We start from the raw sequence: 17,194 nt of genomic DNA on the forward strand, positions 1-17,194 counted from the left end.
CTGAAAAAAAAGTCTGGAAAAAAGTCTGAAAAAAAGTATGAAAAAAAAATCAGAAAAATGTCCGAAAAAAAAGTCTGAAAAAAAAGTATGAAAAAAAGATCTGAAAAAAGTCTGAAAAACAATGTCCGAAAAAAAAGTCTGAAAAAAAGACCTGTAAAAAGTCTGAAAAAAAAGTCTGAAAAAAATGTCCGAAAAAAATGTCTGAAAAAAAAGTATGAAAAAAAGATCTGAAAAAAGAGTCTGAAAAAAATGTCCGAAAAAAAAGTCTGAAAACAAAATCAGAAAAAAATTCTTAAAAAAAGATAAAAAAAAAAAGTCTGAAAAACAATGTCCGAAAAAAAAGTCTGGAAAAAAGATCTGAAAAAAGTCTGAAAAAAAAGTCTGAAAAAAATGTCCGAAAACAAAGTCTGGAAAAAAGATCTGAAAAACAATGTCCGAAAAAAAAGTCTGAAAAACATGTCCGAAAAAAAAGTCTGAAGAAAAAGTCCGAAAAAAAAGTCTGAAAAAAATGTCCGAAAAAAATGTCCGAAAAAAAAGTCTGAAAAAAATTCTGAAAAAAATGTCTGAAAAAAAAGTCTGAAAAAAACGTCTGAAAAAAATGTCTGAAAAAAATTCTGAAAAAAAGTCTGAAAAAAATGTCCGAAAAAAAAGTCTGAAAAAAAGTCTGAAAAAAATGTCTGAAAAAAATGTCTGAAAAAAAGATCTGAAAAAAAAGTCTGGAAAAAAGATTTGAAAAAAGTCTGAAAAAAAAGTCTGGAAAAAAGATCTGAAAAAAGTCTGAAAAACAATGTCCGAAAAAAATGTCCGAAAAAAATGACTAAAAAAAAAGTTTTAAAAAAAAGATCTGAAAAAAAGATCTGAAAAAATTGCCGAAAACAAAAGTTGGAAAAAAAAGTTTCTTTTTTTTCATATCTGAAAAAAAAGATATGAAAAATGTCTGAAAAAAAGATAGGAAAAATGTCTAAAGAAAAAGTCTGAAAAAAAGATCTAAAAAAAAAGTCTGAAAAAATGTCCGATAAAAAAGTCTGAAAAAAAAGTCTGAAAAAAAGATAAAAAAAAAAAAGTCTGAAAAACAATGTCCGAAAAAAAAGTCTGAAAAAAAAGTCTGAAAAAAAGATCTGAAAAAAGTCTGAAAAAAAAGTCAGAAAAAAAGATCTGTAAAAAGTTTGATGAAAAAGTCTGAAAAAAAAGTCTGGAAAAAAGTCTGAAAAAAAGTATGAAAAAAAAATCAGAAAAATGTCCGAAAAAAAAGTCTGAAAAAAAAGTATGAAAAAAAGATCTGAAAAAAGTCTGAAAAACAATGTCCGAAAAAAAGATCTGAAAAAAGTCTGAAAAAAAAGTCTGAAAAAAAGATCTGTAAAAAGTTTGATGAAAAAGTCTGAAAAAAAAGTCTGGAAAAAAGTCTGAAAAAAAGTATGAAAAAAAAATCAGAAAAATGTCCGAAAAAAAAGTCTGAAAAAAAAGTATGAAAAAAAGATCTGAAAAAAGATCTGAAAAAAGTCTGAAAAACAATGTCCGAAAAAAAAGTCTGAAAAAAAGACCTGTAAAAAGTCTGAAAAAAAAGTCTGAAAAAAATGTCCGAAAAAAATGTCTGAAAAAAAAGTATGAAAAAAAGATCTGAAAAAAGAGTCTGAAAAAAATGTCCGAAAAAAAAGTCTGAAAACAAAATCAGAAAAAAAGTCTGAAAAAAAGATAAAAAAAAAAAGTCTGAAAAACAATGTCCGAAAAAAAAGTCTGGAAAAAAGATCTGAAAAAAGTCTGAAAAAAAAGTCTGAAAAAAATGTCCGAAAACAAAGTCTGGAAAAAAGATCTGAAAAACAATGTCCGAAAAAAAAGTCTGAAAAACATGTCCGAAAAAAAAGTCTGAAGAAAAAGTCCGAAAAAAAAGTCTGAAAAAAATGTCCGAAAAAAATGTCCGAAAAAAAAGTCTGAAAAAAATTCTGAAAAAAATGTCTGAAAAAAAAGTCTGAAAAAAACGTCTGAAAAAAATGTCTGAAAAAAATTCTGAAAAAAAGTCTGAAAAAAATGTCCGAAAAAAAAGTCTGAAAAAAAAATCAGAAAAAATGTCCGAAAAAAAAGTCTGAAAAAAAGTCTGAAAAAAATGTCTGAAAAAAATGTCTGAAAAAAAGATCTGAAAAAAAAGTCTGGAAAAAAGATTTGAAAAAAGTCTGAAAAAAAAGTCTGGAAAAAAGATCTGAAAAAAGTCTGAAAAACAATGTCCGAAAAAAATGTCCGAAAAAAAAGTCTGAAAAAAAAATCAGAAAAAATATCCGAAAAAAAAGTCTGAAAAAAAGTCTGAAAAAAATGTCTGAAAAAAATGTCTGGAAAAAAGATTTGAAAAAAGTCTGAAAAAAAAGTCTGGAAAAAAGATCTGAAAAAAGTCTGAAAAACAATGTCCGAAAAAAAAGTCTGAAAAAAAGACCTGTAAAAAGTCTGAAAAAAAAGTCCAAAAAAAAATTCTGGAAAAAAGATCTGAAAAAAAAGTCTGAAAAAAATGTCCGAAAAAAAAGTCTGAAAAAAAAATCAGAAAAAATGTCCGAAAAAAAAGTCTGAAAAAAAGTCTGAAAAAAATGTCTGAAAAAAAAGTCCGAAAAAAAATTCTGGAAAAAAGATCTGAAAAAAAAGTCTGAAAAAAATATCTGAAAAAAATGTCCGAAAAAAAAGTCTGAAAAAAAAATCAGAAAAAATGTCCGAAAAAAAAGTCTGAAAAAAAGTCTGAAAACAATGTCCGAAAAAAAAATATGAAAAAAAAGATCTGAAAAAAGTCTGAAAAAAAAGATTTCTTAAAAATGACTAAAAAAAAAAGTCTGAAAAAAAAGTCTGAACAAAAGCTAAAAAAAAAAAGTCTGAAAAACAATGTCCGAAAAAAAAGTCTGGAAAAAAGATCTGAAAAAAGTCTGAAAAAAAAAGTCTGAAAAAAATGTCCGAAAAAAAAGTCTGAAAAAAAGTCTGAAAAAAATGTCTGAAAAAAAAGTCTGAAAAAAAAGTCCGAAAAAAAAGTCTGGAAAAAAGATCTGAAAAAAGTCTGAAAAAAAAGTCTGAAAAAAAGATCTAAAAAAAAAGTCTGAAAAACAATGTCCGAAAAAAAAGTATGAAAAAAAAGATCTGAAAAAAGTCTGAAAAAAAAGTCTGACAAAAAGATCTAAAAAAAAAGTCTGAAAAAAATGTCTGAAAAAAAAGTCCTAAAAAAAATTCTGGAAAAAAGATCTGAAAAAAGTCTGAAAAAAAAGTCTGAAAAAAACATCTGAAAAAAGATCTGAAAAAAGTCTGGAAAAAATGTCCGAAAAAAAAGTCTGAAAACAAAATCAGAAAAAAAGTCTGAAAAAAAAGATCTTAACCCTAACCCTAACCCTAACCCTAGTCTGAAAAAAAAGTCTGAAAAACAATGTCCGAAAAAAAAGTCCTAACCCTAACCCCCCTAACCCTAACCTTAACCCCTAACCCTAACCCTAACCCCTAACCCTAACCCTAACCCTAACCCCCGCTAACCCTAGCCCTAGCCCCTAACCCTAACCCTAACCCTAACCCCTAACCCTAACCCTAACCCTAACACCCTAACCCTAACCCTAACCCCTAACCCTAACCCTAACCCTAACCCTAACTTTTTTCAAGAAATTTTTCAACTTATTCTAAAATAAATGTTTTTCATGAAGTTTTGACATACTATACTTTGACTTTTTTTCATAAAATTTTTTGACATACTATACTTTGAATTTTTTCAAGAAATTTTTCAACTTATTATAAAATAAATGTTTTTCATGAAATTTTTTGACATACTATACTTTGACTTTTTTTCATGAAATTTTTCGACATACTATACTTTGACTTTTTTATTATGAAATTTTTCGACATACTATACTTTGACTTTTTTTCATGAAATTTTTTGACATACTATACTTTGACTTTTTTCAAGACATTTTTCAACTTATTATAAAATAAATGTTTTTCATGAAATTTCTTGACATACTATACTTTGACTTTTTTCAAGAAATTTTCCGACATACTATATTTTGACTTTTCTCAAGAAATGTTTTGACATACTATACTTTTATTTTTTTTCATGAATTTTTTTTACATACTATACTTTGACTTTTTTCATGAAATATTTTTGACATTCTATACTTTGACTTTTTTCAAGAAATTTTTCAACTTATTATAAAATATTTTTTTTTCATGAAATGTTTTGATATACTATACTTTGACTTTTTTTCATGAAATTTTTCGACATACTATACTTTGACTTTTTTTCAAGAAATTTTTCAACTTATTATAAAATAAATGTTTTTCATGAAATCTTTTGACATACTATACTTTGACTTTTCTTCAAGAAATGTTTCAACTTATTATACAATAAATGTTTTTCATGAAATTTTTTGACATACCATACTTTGACTTTTTTTCATGACATTTTTTGACATACTATACTATCAAGAAATGTTTCAATTTATTAATATATATATATATATATATATTAATGTAAAACAGAGGTAACATGATGCTTAAAATTAAGATTTAACGCTACACCTATCCTTACTAGTGGCATGCTTTTTCATATAGACACGTTTACACTCCTATAAGCTGTTTGTGGGTGATTTCAACATTTCACCCAGAGAACTAATAATTAATGTTGAATATAAATAATGACTAAAGTTGTGGGATTATTCCTTAATTTATGGGCTATTTTTGGATTTATACAATATTAATACATATTTACATAAAAAAAAACAAAGCATTCAAATACTGATTTGGAAGTCGATTAACATGGCGAGGGTCGAAGCAATCAGGTCAGCCCTAAACGTAATGCTCTGGTAAATCATAAAGGGAATATGAGATTGTTATTGTCATGATGTTACAGACTAAATCATTTAAAAATGTTGCTAGATTAATTTGCAGTTGCAGCCTGATTTGACTCTCAATAATTTTCTTTTGTTATTAAGGAAGAGAAAACAACAGCACTGACCTGAACAATGTAGCTTATCGTGTTTTTATCACTGAACCATCGCCACCAGCACAAATTCCTGTACAGCTTTTTCCCCCATGATGTCCAAAGTGACTTAAAAAAATTAGCAACGCATTTCTTTTTAGATTATCTCGATTCCACTGGGAGATGGTCAAGTGGCAGAAAATGACACAAACAAGCAGGCGGATAAAGACTCTGGAGAGTTTTAATTATTTTCCAATTCCACATAAAACAAATATAAAAAAGTAGAGCGCTCTCTGGATTCAGAATCAGTCAGAGCCGACCTGAAACCTCGTTTCCTATGATCATTTCTCCACCTCCGTCTGGACTCAGACAGTTTTAAAAAGACCCATTCATAAGAATACGAGCAGGATGTAAAAATGAACAGAATTGAAAACCAAGCAAAAAGTAAAATGAACAACACTACGGCAAATTAATGACATGAGGATTTGTCAAACTCTTGTTTGAATTCCTACATTGAAAGACGTCCTCCGTTGTAGTCGCACAAAACTAACATGTTGAATGGCACCGAACACAAAACAGACGTTAATAAAAAAAAAACCTGTAATGAGGAGATTCTTGATGCAAGAGCTGGTAGTTTCTAATGTGTCGGTTTAGCACAGGTACTGTGTGAACACAAGTACACATTTCATCCAATTACATGTGTCAGTGTGTGTGTGTGTGTGTGTATGTGTGTGTGTGTGTGTGTGTGTATGCGTGTGTGTGCGTGTGTGTGCGTGTGTGTCTCAGAGCTGGAGGGCACAGAACTGCTGGTACACGGCCAGGATGTGGGGGTCGAGCTCTGCGGTGAACAGCAGGTTCTCCAGGGTTCCCATGTACTGCTGGATGGTCACATGGTGCTGCAGAACGAAGGAGATGCATCACGTTATCAAGAGAATACACACAACGTGTTACTGCAGTGTGTGTGTGTGTGTGTGTGTGTGTGTGTGTGAGAATGTTTTACCATGAGGAAGACCTGCTGCAGCCGCTCGATACAGTTCTTGTACCAGGGCGTGGTGATGTCGACGCTGCCCGTCTCACAGCGAACCAGATGCTCCGTCAACAACATGATGAAACGCTGTGGGAGGAAAAACTACATTTAAAAAAGGCACATAAACGGATGTTAAAGCTTCACTAAACAGGGATTGTATATGTAATCATGTCTATCCTTTTAGCCTGAATTATAAAGTTAGACTCTTGTCTATAATCACGTTTCTACAACGGCGTATTAGGGGGTATTGTAGGTAAAAAAATTAAATAATTACGGAGCCGGGGGAGGGGTTAATATTTGAGAATAGATCAGAATTTCCAGGATTTAAGTCATAAATTTACTACAAAAAACTTGGATATTCTCTGAGATTAAAGTGGTACAAGTGATACGAGAAGAAAAAAAATCTACAAGACAAAAAACTCAAATTAGCCCAATTCACAGCAATGTCTTCAAAATCTGGTTGCTTACGATAATATGGTGATTTTGGGCTAAAATAGAGTATTTTTTTCTCGTTAAATTACAAATTTAATCTCAGAGTTTGTTCTTGGAATATTATCTCCCTCCTCCTACTTACAATGGCCCTCATATGCCACTGTACATTTCCATCCAAAAATAGCGCAATTTTTTGTCAAATTTCCAGAAAATTGCCAAAAGAAAATGCGAATTCATGTACGTTTCTATCCACTTTCTTTGATGATCTTCCACATATTCCCACGTGGGATCTGCTCAGAACCACAACAGCCTTCACTGATTGAGTTGAAGTTGTTCAAGGGCACTTTGGTAACAGCTGAGGGACATCCGCTCTTCACCTTCACCTGCAAGATTTGCTTAACTGCTGAAAACGTGTAAAATCCTGATGTCTAAGAGTTAGAATTCCTTGACGGCCTTCAGTACCTGGAAGATGACGAGGAAGAGGTTCTTCTGTTCGCTCTGAGCCGACTCCACCTTCTCCTGTAGCCTCTCGATCTGCTCCTCCAACTGACCCTCCTCATCCTCGCTGTTCTTGTCCATGTCCTCGTCGTCCCCGCTGTCCCTCTGTTGGTGAACAAACACAAACATCAACCCCTCCTACTTTAACCAACTCATTCACTTAATGTTCATCATTTTCAAATCGATGTAAAAGTGACTGACATCATAGACATAATGTGATGATGGATAAAGTTACCCTCTTATGCTGCTGTTTCTCCAGTTTGTCCTTGGCCTCCTCCAACTCCTGCTGGATCTTCTGGACGTGTTTGTTCATCTTTCGGATGGTCGAGTGCAGAATCTCCCAAACGAAAAGTCTAGATAAGGATAGGAGAAGTTGTTTATTTACAGAAGCAGGCAAAGAGAAAACAAAAAAAATAATGCAGAAAACGGAGCATCAGCTTTTATGTCTAGGCTGCATGATAAAACCTGTGTGGAGTGCCTCCCCATGTTAAATGTGATCATGTGTCTCATCCCACCTGGTGAACTCATGAACCATATCCTGAGAGAAGAGCCAGTTGGCCACAGCAGCGCAGTCCACGATCTGTGTCCGGATCATTTTGTCCACCAACACTGCGATCATCTATAATGCAGCAAAGACATTATTAACGTTATGTTAACCAAACTCCACATACAGGTCACTACATTTAAAGGGACTATTTGTAACTTTCAGAAATGCTTCTTAACAGCGACACCTGTGGCCGTGAAATCAACGAAAGTCAGCGTCGGGCTCGCGCCTGCTCGCTCTAAATAGACATGAACGAGCATCGATCAACACAGTGAGGCGACACACGTCAGCTAAAACCACAATATCACTCTATATTTCACCTGCTTGGCAGTAATGTTAGCTGACGAAGGTCTCTCCATGAATCAATGCTGATACTGTGTTTGCTTCTCCTGCCTCAGCCTGTGCTGAGGCAGCGGGGCTCTGCAGCGAGAAACTCGTCTCCCTCCGCCCGCAGCCGGAGTGAACAGGGAGACACCGGCACCCGGTCGGTAACGAGAAAACAACGTAACTCGTTGCAGAGCTCCGTCACTTCACAAGACACGGCAAACCTCCTTTGGTCTGGTGAAGCTGCAGCATTTATTTCTGCACAAACATCCACTGAACATTCACTAGATATTCTCAGAGCTAAACTAACTCTTCTGCAGTTTGGAGTGAGCGCGCGTTCACGTCTAGAGGTGGAGCGAGTACGCGCGCGCTGTCTGAGTGAAGGCAAGCAGGGAGAGGAGCGCGGACGCCGGCCACACGCGAGCGTGCATATGCGAGCGCGCTAGCATCGCGCGTACTCGCATGAGTCCCGACCCGGTACATTTATATGCTTAGAAAGTTACAAACAGTCCCTTTAAAACCCACTTTTTTATATATGAAACATCCACATTGTAACTCTCTGTCACTGAATGACAAACCTTTTTTTTCTATCTAAATGAAGGGTTTGTTTGTTTTTTGTTGTTTGTTTGTACCTGCGGGTGATTCTTCCACACGTCATAAACCACCTTGAGGATGTGCAGCTTGCCCTCGTCGGTGTCTGTCAGGGCCTTCAGGATTTCATGGAACCTGGAGGAATCAGAAGCAGGTGAGGCCAGCAGGGATGGATTCAATCAATACAAAACTTCATCGTCATTATACTCATGGTTAGCAGCATACAACTGCTGGATCCTGTTGGGGAACTTTTATAGAGTTTATTTAGATATTTTAAGCAGTTTTCATTTTATTTTAGCACTTAATACAATTTCGTAGCTTCCTATTGGATGCGTGCTTACGATCTGGCACCTGGTTGCTACGCTTTTATAGAGGTTGACGCCCAGAAGCGTCCCGAACACAACAAAATGAAAAGAAAAGAGAAAATCCAGGCACAGGGCTGCAGGGTCTTTGCAGTTACACACACACACACACACACACACCACACTCCTAGAGGGTCAGAAGTGTTGATTGATTATTTTTGTACAAGTTTATACATTGTTTTTTAGGAAAATCCTACTTCTTGTGCCTTTAATTTAACAAATAAATTTGAAACTGGTAAAACAAAAGGGTTTGAAAGCAAAGTAAATGTGGTTAGTTTTCATGGCGGGTAAACTTACTTCCCGAGAGCGCTGAAGGAGTGGCTGAAGGATTTGGCCGCCAGATGGAGCAGAGTCTGCAGGAACACGTCGATCTTCAGAGGGTTGAAGCTCTCTGCCTCGTCTGGAAGGAGCGAAAGGACATATTTTTTTTTACAGAGTGCACAGAAAAAACATGAAAACTACCTATGAATAAGAAATAAAAATGAAGCAAAATAGAATAAGAAACTGACCATCATCATCTTCTTGGTTGGGGTTGGGCACCTCTTTGAGGATGGCCAGGATCTCTTCGTTGGACGCTCGGTTCTTAATGGCGTTTCCAACAGTGATGGATGCTGGGTGACCTGGTAGCGAAGCTGTGAGGCAGGAGAGACATTTTGTCAGGTGCTCATGTCTAAACTTACAGTATATGCTAGTTACAGAGAGATCCGTGAAACCATTCGAGGCTGACAGAGGAAGTATAAGTGTTCTTACTACTGCTCTCGTCTTCGTATTTGTAAGTAAAGATGGGTTCAGCTGGGATGAGAGCTGAGAAGGTTGCAGGGACAATATCCACTATCCGCTGGTGGTATGAAAGTCTGCAGGGACAAGCGGCAAACCGACGACTTTAGTTCAAGGAGACACTTTCCAGATTAAAGGATCAAAGAATTTTTTTTTTTGAAGACAAATTGATAAATCGAGTAATATTCAACTTCTAATTACAGAAAACACAGCTTTTAAATTCACTTCACCTTAATGACAGAGAAGGAAAATTCACATTTAAAAGCATTTAAACGCGTAGAAAAGATGTGAATGATGCTTTAATACCTCATACTCTTCTCCAGCACCTCTTTGACAAACTTGGGCTTGGGCTTCTCTAGATCCACTGTCAAGCAGTCAGACCTTTACGGAGGACACACGATCATACGGTCATCTCACTGTGTAGTGTTTTTTTGCCAATTTAAAACAATAAATAGCTTCAATAAAAGCTCTCTCTGTCCATCAAAGTATCACTCACCAGTCATCCCAGCTCCATCGGAACTGGAAGTTGCTCAAATGATGAGAGAACCAGTTGATTAGTCTGGAAATAAAAAAGGAAATGTAGAGAGAAGGGATGAACAGTGTTAAATCTAAGACTAACCAACAACTAACTTCAGTTTTTCATTCATCCAGTGAAAGTAAATGTGTAGTTTATTTACCGGTCTATGCAGCTGGTGTTCATGGTGTCCAGTCTCATGTACAGCATCTCTGTGGCTTGGGCCAACTAACAGGCAGGAGTTCAGGAAAAGTCTCTTTTAAAGTGGAGAAATATTTGTTCTTCTTGTACCTGAGTTCTTTAAAACTCCTAAATATAACTTGTTTAATGTAATTATAGTCATAAACAAATAAGAAACACATTTGGCTCAATGATAATATGTTTAACCTTTGGTTGTGTGTTTTTGAGTACTTTAGTAAACATCTTAATATATAAACATCAAGATAATCCTGTGATCAATACTGCATCATATATTTTATTCACTCCATCACTGACACCGTCTCGAGCTTGAGACACTTCACTCAGACACCATGAATCCTAAAATCAGGTTCTGAAGAGATTTCAGAAATTACTGGGGTTGTCGGAATATAATATAAACCTCAGTGACGCAAAGAATCAAGGATACAACTTGTGGCAACGATCCTGGCTGCAGTTTGCACAGTTCAATAAGCAGCGTGGTGTACATGACGTCGATGTGAGGCGCAGTTGGCAGCTGGAAGAGTTCTCCAAAGATCACCTGAAAAAAGAAACAGAAATATTCTAAATCAGCCTTTAATTTTTTATCTTATTTCTCAGCACATAGCCTGTAAAAAAAAAAAAAACTGTGTACCTCCACGATGTGATAGTTGAGCGGGATCTTATTTTTCCCTGGATAGCTAAGTAACTGGGCAGCACTAAAAGGTAAAAAAGAAAAATCAGAAGCGTTAAAACATTTGAGTCGGTTGGTGTTGCATATTCAGACAGAAACACGATGACTCCTGTTTCCCACCATGTTTTCCTCTCTTTCCAGTGAGTCTTGATGATACAGTGCAGGTTTTCTTCTATGACATATCTCTCCACAGAATGGCTGCCGGGCATAACGGGACCCTAACGATAAAGAGGACAACAGTTTGTAGTACAATAGATTATACACCTAAATCAATTCATGTTTACAACAAGAGGGTAAACCAGTAACATGTTGTTTTTCAAAGCCGAGCTGTAATGTACCTCTGGGGCATCGGTGTAGTCGAACATGCGGAAGACGATCCGAGGCATGGGGTACTGGCCGTCGGGCATGTGGCCCGGTGGGGTGAACGGGGGCAGGTTGTGTTGCAGGGCCTCACACAGCACGCTGTCGAAGGCGATGTAAGGACGAAGGATGTGGCGCTCCTGCCAGCGGTCTTTCTTTAGCTTCTGAATCTGGGCCCAAAGGCAGTCCAGGTACTGAGGAAAGGACAGGGAGACAGGGAGTCCAAATTTAACAGTGTCCTAAGAAACTGACACAAACGGCAAGCAAAAGGCCATGAAGTCTTTTTCAATTACAAGAAGAAAGATCTCAGCCGACAACGACCACGGCTGCTTTATTCACCGTTAGTCTGTCGCCTGTCTGCATCCAATATAAATATATATAACAATACATATTACAAAGTAAAGTGAAGTCTACAATCAGCTTGCACTTCTACAATGTCATTGAAAGTGAAGGAAGTGATTCTTCCATCCGTCTCTCACCTCCTCTTGTGGGTGGGGCTTCTCTGCTGTCCACACCTGCAGCATGGGGACGTGTGTCTTTACTCGCCCCCTAGAAATGATAGAGAAGTGTGACATTAAGAAAGAGCTCATTGATATAACAAATAACAAGAATGTCAGCAAAAAAAAGAAGAGAAAAATAGCTATCAGACAAGAGCCGAGACATATGAGCAAGATTACAAACAGAACTAGCAGACATCTTACTTGAGGTAGCCTTCGATCTGGCTGAGAAGACGGTCCATCTCAACATCCTTCTTCTCGTAAAGCTCCTTACCGACCCAGGGCAGACAGGACAGCACCACGTACACAAACCAGTCCGACCGAACCTGAGGACGCAAACAAGACCGCTTAGAAAATCACATACTCCTCACTTCAACCTCAACATTAACCAGGACATTGAACATTTTCACTCAAATTTAAAGTGAGCTGGTTTTATCAGTTAGATGCTTTTGGCAGTAAACTCGAAATATCAGGAGTTTAACTATAAATTTGTAACTCCGAAGTGAAATTTTAGGAGGAGTTAGGAGGTGTAAACATATTTGTGTTATGAAAATAGCTTCAAAACATTGTAGTATCATTGTAGTTGCCCTTTGTTTTGACTCTTTCAACCTACAGTATCCTTTACTAGTGCCATGACTTGATTCACAAATAATAAGTGAAGTTCACTGATTCTTTTATTTCTTAAGTGTAGTAAACAAAATGGCATGATCACTCCGACGCAACCTTCTACCTACCTGTGGTACATCTTCCTCTTGAGTAACACTGACAAAGTTTTCGAACATGGCCACCATTGAAGGAGCAGCAATCACATGGCAGTTGACCAAGTCAGACAGAAAACGCACCTAAAAAATGAAGACACGATGTTAAAAAAGAGTGACGTAAGCATAACTTTAGGTGCTAATAAGAAGTGTGCTTACCAAGTGAACAGCTTCATGGTACAAGTTGTTTTTCAATGTCTCCTTGAGTTGTCTGATCATGGCCTCCACAAACTCGCCCCCAAAGTTGTAGTTCCTGGCGTTCAGGAGGCCAACTAAAGTTGTATACACAGTCATCTTCTCAGGTAGGATGCGGGCGCTGTGAATAAAAGATAACTCAGTGAAAAACAACCACGCAAACAGTTATCATTTCAACAGTAAAAGGGTAAGAACTGGTATGAACTTACACAGAACATAAAATGCGCAGGATTTTGTTTTTGTAGTTTGGAAGGTCGGCCTCCAACACGCCTGCGAGGCCCTCCAAGTTGCTCTCCAGAGACGATGTACTCTGTAAAGAAAAATGAAGCAGTTTAGTTTGTTTTTGCTGAACTATGATATTTTGAATTTCAGAAAACACCATCAAAAAGTAACAAAGTGCTCTATCTAAGTGGTGATTGAGAATGGTGTGAAAATGGTCAGTAAACGCTGCTTTGCTTCATGTACGTATCATAACAACAGCTTGTACTGTATATCCACAGTCCCGCTAGTTCAAGAATTACAAGAGTTGACTCTTTACCTTCTCCCCCACACGACATATCAGTGACTCCAGGCGGTCTTCAATTTCAATGGGCTCCGACGTCCTCCTCCTTTTATGTGCCTGACCTCCTGGAAGAGTAAAAGAGTAACAAAATAATCAGAGAGGGAGTGAGAGGAATGAGAAACATCAGCTGGGAGAATAACTCAAGGGCAGCCTTGATGGACAAATCCACCCTAAAACAGAATTAACACATGAAATGCGTGCAACAGTATACAGCCCAGTTTTAAATTGTTTATTTTAACTACAGTGGTACTTCACCAAATCCTTTATTATTAACAAGAAGATGCTATTAAGCCACATTACGGGAAATAATCTTCCTCTTTCTCTGAGATCTATTACCTCTTTCCACTACTTCGGGACATCTTTACTTTCTCATCTTGAATCAAACTGTTCATGCTTTGAAATTTGTACATTCCTTCAATCAAACTTAAGACACAATGCTTCAGTTGTTCTTTATGCTGTATTCTGCAGTATGTCTGTATCTGTGTATTTGTAGTGTATGTTATGTACTGCTGTTTTGTCTGTATGTGTTTTATAATTTTGCAGTTGTGTCTATAGGACTCCCTTGAAAAGGAGATGCTACATGTAAAGGGGCTATCCTATCGATAAATTCAAATTTAAATGTTTGATTCAGTGTTTTGGGTGCTTGACCCATACTAGGGTAGGGACTAAAAGCCTGGATATCTCAGTCTCTATTGCATTGATTTAGACTATTGTTTTTTTTATTTTTGTATCTGTCTATTGTGAGTCCTCCACGTTTACTTTAAATTGAATAGTAGAGAAAGTCAATATAGTGATGATGCCATATAGCTAGGTACAGCTTTTACTCTTGTGTGTTATATTCTATTTTAGCTTCTATCCTAGCTTTTATTTTGAGCTTGTTTTGATTTGATTTCTAATCTTTAATGTTTTTTTATGTTTTTATAACTGTTTTAATTATGTCTTAATGTTCTTTTGCACTTTGTCGCAATATTCTTGAATGTTTATGTAAAGCACTTTAAATTGCCCTGTTGCTGAAATGTGCTCTACAAATAAAGCTGCCTTGCCTTTCCTTGCATATCCCATATCATAGGACACTATGATCATAGGACAAGAACACTATGATCATAGGACAAGGACACTATGATCATAGGAGACTATGATCATAGGACAAGGACACTATGATCATAGGAGAATATGATCATAGGAGACTATGATCATAGGACAAGGACACTATGATCATAGGAGACTATGATCATAGGACAAGGACACTATGATCATAGGACAAGGAGACTATGATCATAGGACAAGGACACTATGATCATAGGACAAGAACACTATGATCATAGGACAAGGAGACTATGATCATAGGACAAGAACACTATGATCATAGGACAAGGAGACTATGATCATAGGAGACTATGATCATAGGACAAGGACACTATGATCATAGGAGACTATGATCATAGTCTCCTATGATCATAGTCTCCTATGATCATAGGACACTATGATCATAGGAGACTATGATCATAGTCTCCTATGATCATAGTCTCCTATGATCATAGGAGACTATGATCATAGGAGACTATGATCATAGGACAAGGACACTATGATTATGGGACACTATGATCATAGGACAAGGACACTATGATCATAGGACAAGGACACTATGATTATGGGACACTATGATCATAGGACAAGGACACTATGATTATGGGACACTATGATCATGGGACACTATGATCATAGGACAAGGACACTATGATTATGGGACACTATGATTATGGGACACTATGATCATAGGACAAGGACACTATGATTATGGGACACTATGATCATAGGACAAGGACACTATGATTATGGGACACTATGATTATGGGACACTATGATCATAGGACAAGGACACTATGATTATGGGACACTATGGTCATAGTGTTCTATGATCATAGAACACTATGATAGCAGTCAAACGTTAACAAACGTTGTTGCTGTTCAAAAGTAGTACAAAGTAAAGTCAGTTTAAAGGTGGATTTTCCCTTTTAACTGCTAATCAATGTGTGCACTTTTAATCAGCCCTGTGTCAATGAATCACAGATAACCGTATGCAGGATAAAACATAGCATCAGTACATGTTTTAACATCACTTGGTTGCCGCCCCCGCTTTAACCACCACACTGGTTAACAACAGCAGCTAGCCCAGCAGCTAACTAACGTTACAGTTTGCTCAATCTGCTCGCTTTCAATCGCGATTGTGAAACCAAATATCAAACATATATTAAATGTTTTGCACTTTTTGGAAGAGTAAAACCATGTGATAATAAAATAATTAATCAATCAGCATGAGCGTTGAGAGCATCAAGCAAAAGATTTAATAAAAAACACGCTAACGTTAGCTAGCCATCACCAAGGCCTATGAAAGGAGGATAAGACACGGGTCATGGAGAAAGGGAGTACAACGCATGCGCAGTGCAACTCAAGCTGCGGTCGTGCGTTTTGATTGGCTCAATTTCGGGGAGCTATGACGTATGCGTGTCCCAGCCTCCTTCTATAGGCCTTGGCCACCACTCGTTAGCCTAGCGTCTGAATTAGCTAGTAGTTATTAAACACATGTAACGTTCACTAACCTTCATTCTCGCTGTCGCTGTGTCGTCTCCTGGACATGTTGTCACTCCGCTTCACTAAAGATGTAAGGTAACTCGACGAGGAAGTGTATATTGAACTAAATACTGAGCTTCTAGATCATTCAGCCTGGCCGCTGCTGCTAGCTGCTAGTCGTGCTGGTGAAATAATAGCGGTCTGACTCAAGTGAAGCACATCCGGGGCAACCGGAAGGTGCGCCGTTCTCTTCCGTCCGATGTTCACTGCCTGCACGTTTGTTTACAGTTGGATGTGTTAAAATGTTTATATTGTCGTGTTTTAGACTTTTATATTTAATGTTTGCTAGTAGTGGATCAATATTGAATATCCTGGTGATGCGTTATCCCTACATGTTCAGACTACAAAGCAGAAATAGCTTCTTATAACTTAGCTAAAGGCTGTGTCCTAGCTAACTAAGTTACATTATAGCATTTTACTATCATATTTTAAAAGATCTTTAATAAACATGGCAGTGAATGATGCACATTGCTCAGAATTCATGGACTGGGAACTGGACACTTCGACATGTGATGGACTTAAACAGGAGAGACAACTTTGTGCCTCACAGAGAAGGTGCTACAGCTTATGCAGGAGGAAGGTGAGTGACAGCAGGAACATTGAACATCTGGCTGATGTTGCATGTATGGTCTTATTATTTATTACCACATTACAAGATTAGTAGTAAACATAGCTGAGTGTGCACATGTTTGTTTCTTCTGTGTGAGGAATAAATAAATAATAATAATAAATGGCAAATTTCATAAACATGACATGAGTCAATATTAGTGCCCAATTACACTATGAGAATCCTGGCTTACTGGTATGCCCACCAGACCATGCAAGTGAAATGGGGCAACAGTGTCTCAGCCTCATTTGGGGTTAGCAATGGTGTCAGACAATGGGGAATTTTGTCCCCAGTTCTTTTTAATTTATATATTGATGATCATGAAAAAGTGAATTGATAAAAATGTGAGTTTACAGAGACTTCAGGTTGCATATAATGATGCAATGAGAATATTACTCAAAAGACCAAGATGTTCCAATGCAAGTGAAATGTTTGTGTCTGCAGGCGTAAATACTTTTCAAACTGTATTAAGAAATCTCATTTACAAATTTATATGCCGGCTTAATCACTCTGAGAATGACATAATCTTGCGGTTGTCTAACATCATGTTTAGCACTACACGGTACCAATCACAGCTGTGGAGGCACTGGTATAGTTCTTTATATGTAAGGCATTGTATGTATATATTTATATTAATATTAATATTTTTTATATCTTTTTATAGTGCTTCCTGTATTGTAATGTATTATATGTAATGTATTGTTGTTGTTTTTTTCTTTTTTT

The 17,194-nt window shown here is 36.5% G+C and overlaps 2 protein-coding genes across 7 annotated transcripts in view; one reads left to right on the plus strand and one right to left on the minus strand.

Moving 5' to 3' along the window:
• Window positions 1-5,149: 5,149 nt before the first annotated feature.
• Window positions 5,150-16,014, minus strand: LOC119493791 (nuclear cap-binding protein subunit 1). Of its 6 annotated transcripts, none has more exons than XM_037779235.1 (24): window positions 15,834-16,014; window positions 13,210-13,298; window positions 12,881-12,981; window positions 12,636-12,792; window positions 12,453-12,560; window positions 11,923-12,044; window positions 11,701-11,770; window positions 11,200-11,415; window positions 10,982-11,079; window positions 10,823-10,886; window positions 10,619-10,729; window positions 10,157-10,221; window positions 9,976-10,038; window positions 9,786-9,860; window positions 9,453-9,556; window positions 9,212-9,334; window positions 9,000-9,102; window positions 8,382-8,475; window positions 7,397-7,500; window positions 7,117-7,234; window positions 6,846-6,986; window positions 5,925-6,038; window positions 5,706-5,820; window positions 5,150-5,661 (listed from the first exon to the last, which is right to left on the minus strand). In XM_037779235.1, exons 1-23 carry the CDS (start codon window positions 15,868-15,870, stop codon window positions 5,707-5,709), a joined length of 2,391 nt encoding a protein of 796 aa, XP_037635163.1. In that variant the 5' UTR covers window positions 15,871-16,014; the 3' UTR covers window positions 5,150-5,661; window position 5,706. The 6 variants fall into 6 exon arrangements, with proteins under 6 accessions (XP_037635163.1, XP_037635161.1, XP_037635162.1 ...); XM_037779233.1 differs by having other exon boundaries at window positions 5,150-5,665; XM_037779234.1 differs by having other exon boundaries at window positions 5,150-5,671.
• Window positions 16,015-16,268: 254 nt separating this feature from the next.
• The window catches only part of LOC119493793 (thiosulfate sulfurtransferase/rhodanese-like domain-containing protein 2), a 6,107-nt gene continuing 5,181 nt past the window's right edge, over window positions 16,269-17,194 (plus strand). Inside the window, exon 1 of the mRNA XM_037779237.1 lies at window positions 16,269-16,444. Coding sequence (XP_037635165.1) covers window positions 16,313-16,444 — 132 coding nt within the window. The 5' untranslated portion in view covers window positions 16,269-16,312. The remainder of the gene's footprint in view (window positions 16,445-17,194) is intronic.

This window comes from Sebastes umbrosus, chromosome 9, assembly GCF_015220745.1.
Source record: "Sebastes umbrosus isolate fSebUmb1 chromosome 9, fSebUmb1.pri, whole genome shotgun sequence".
Classification (NCBI taxonomy): Eukaryota; Metazoa; Chordata; class Actinopteri; order Perciformes; family Sebastidae; genus Sebastes; species Sebastes umbrosus.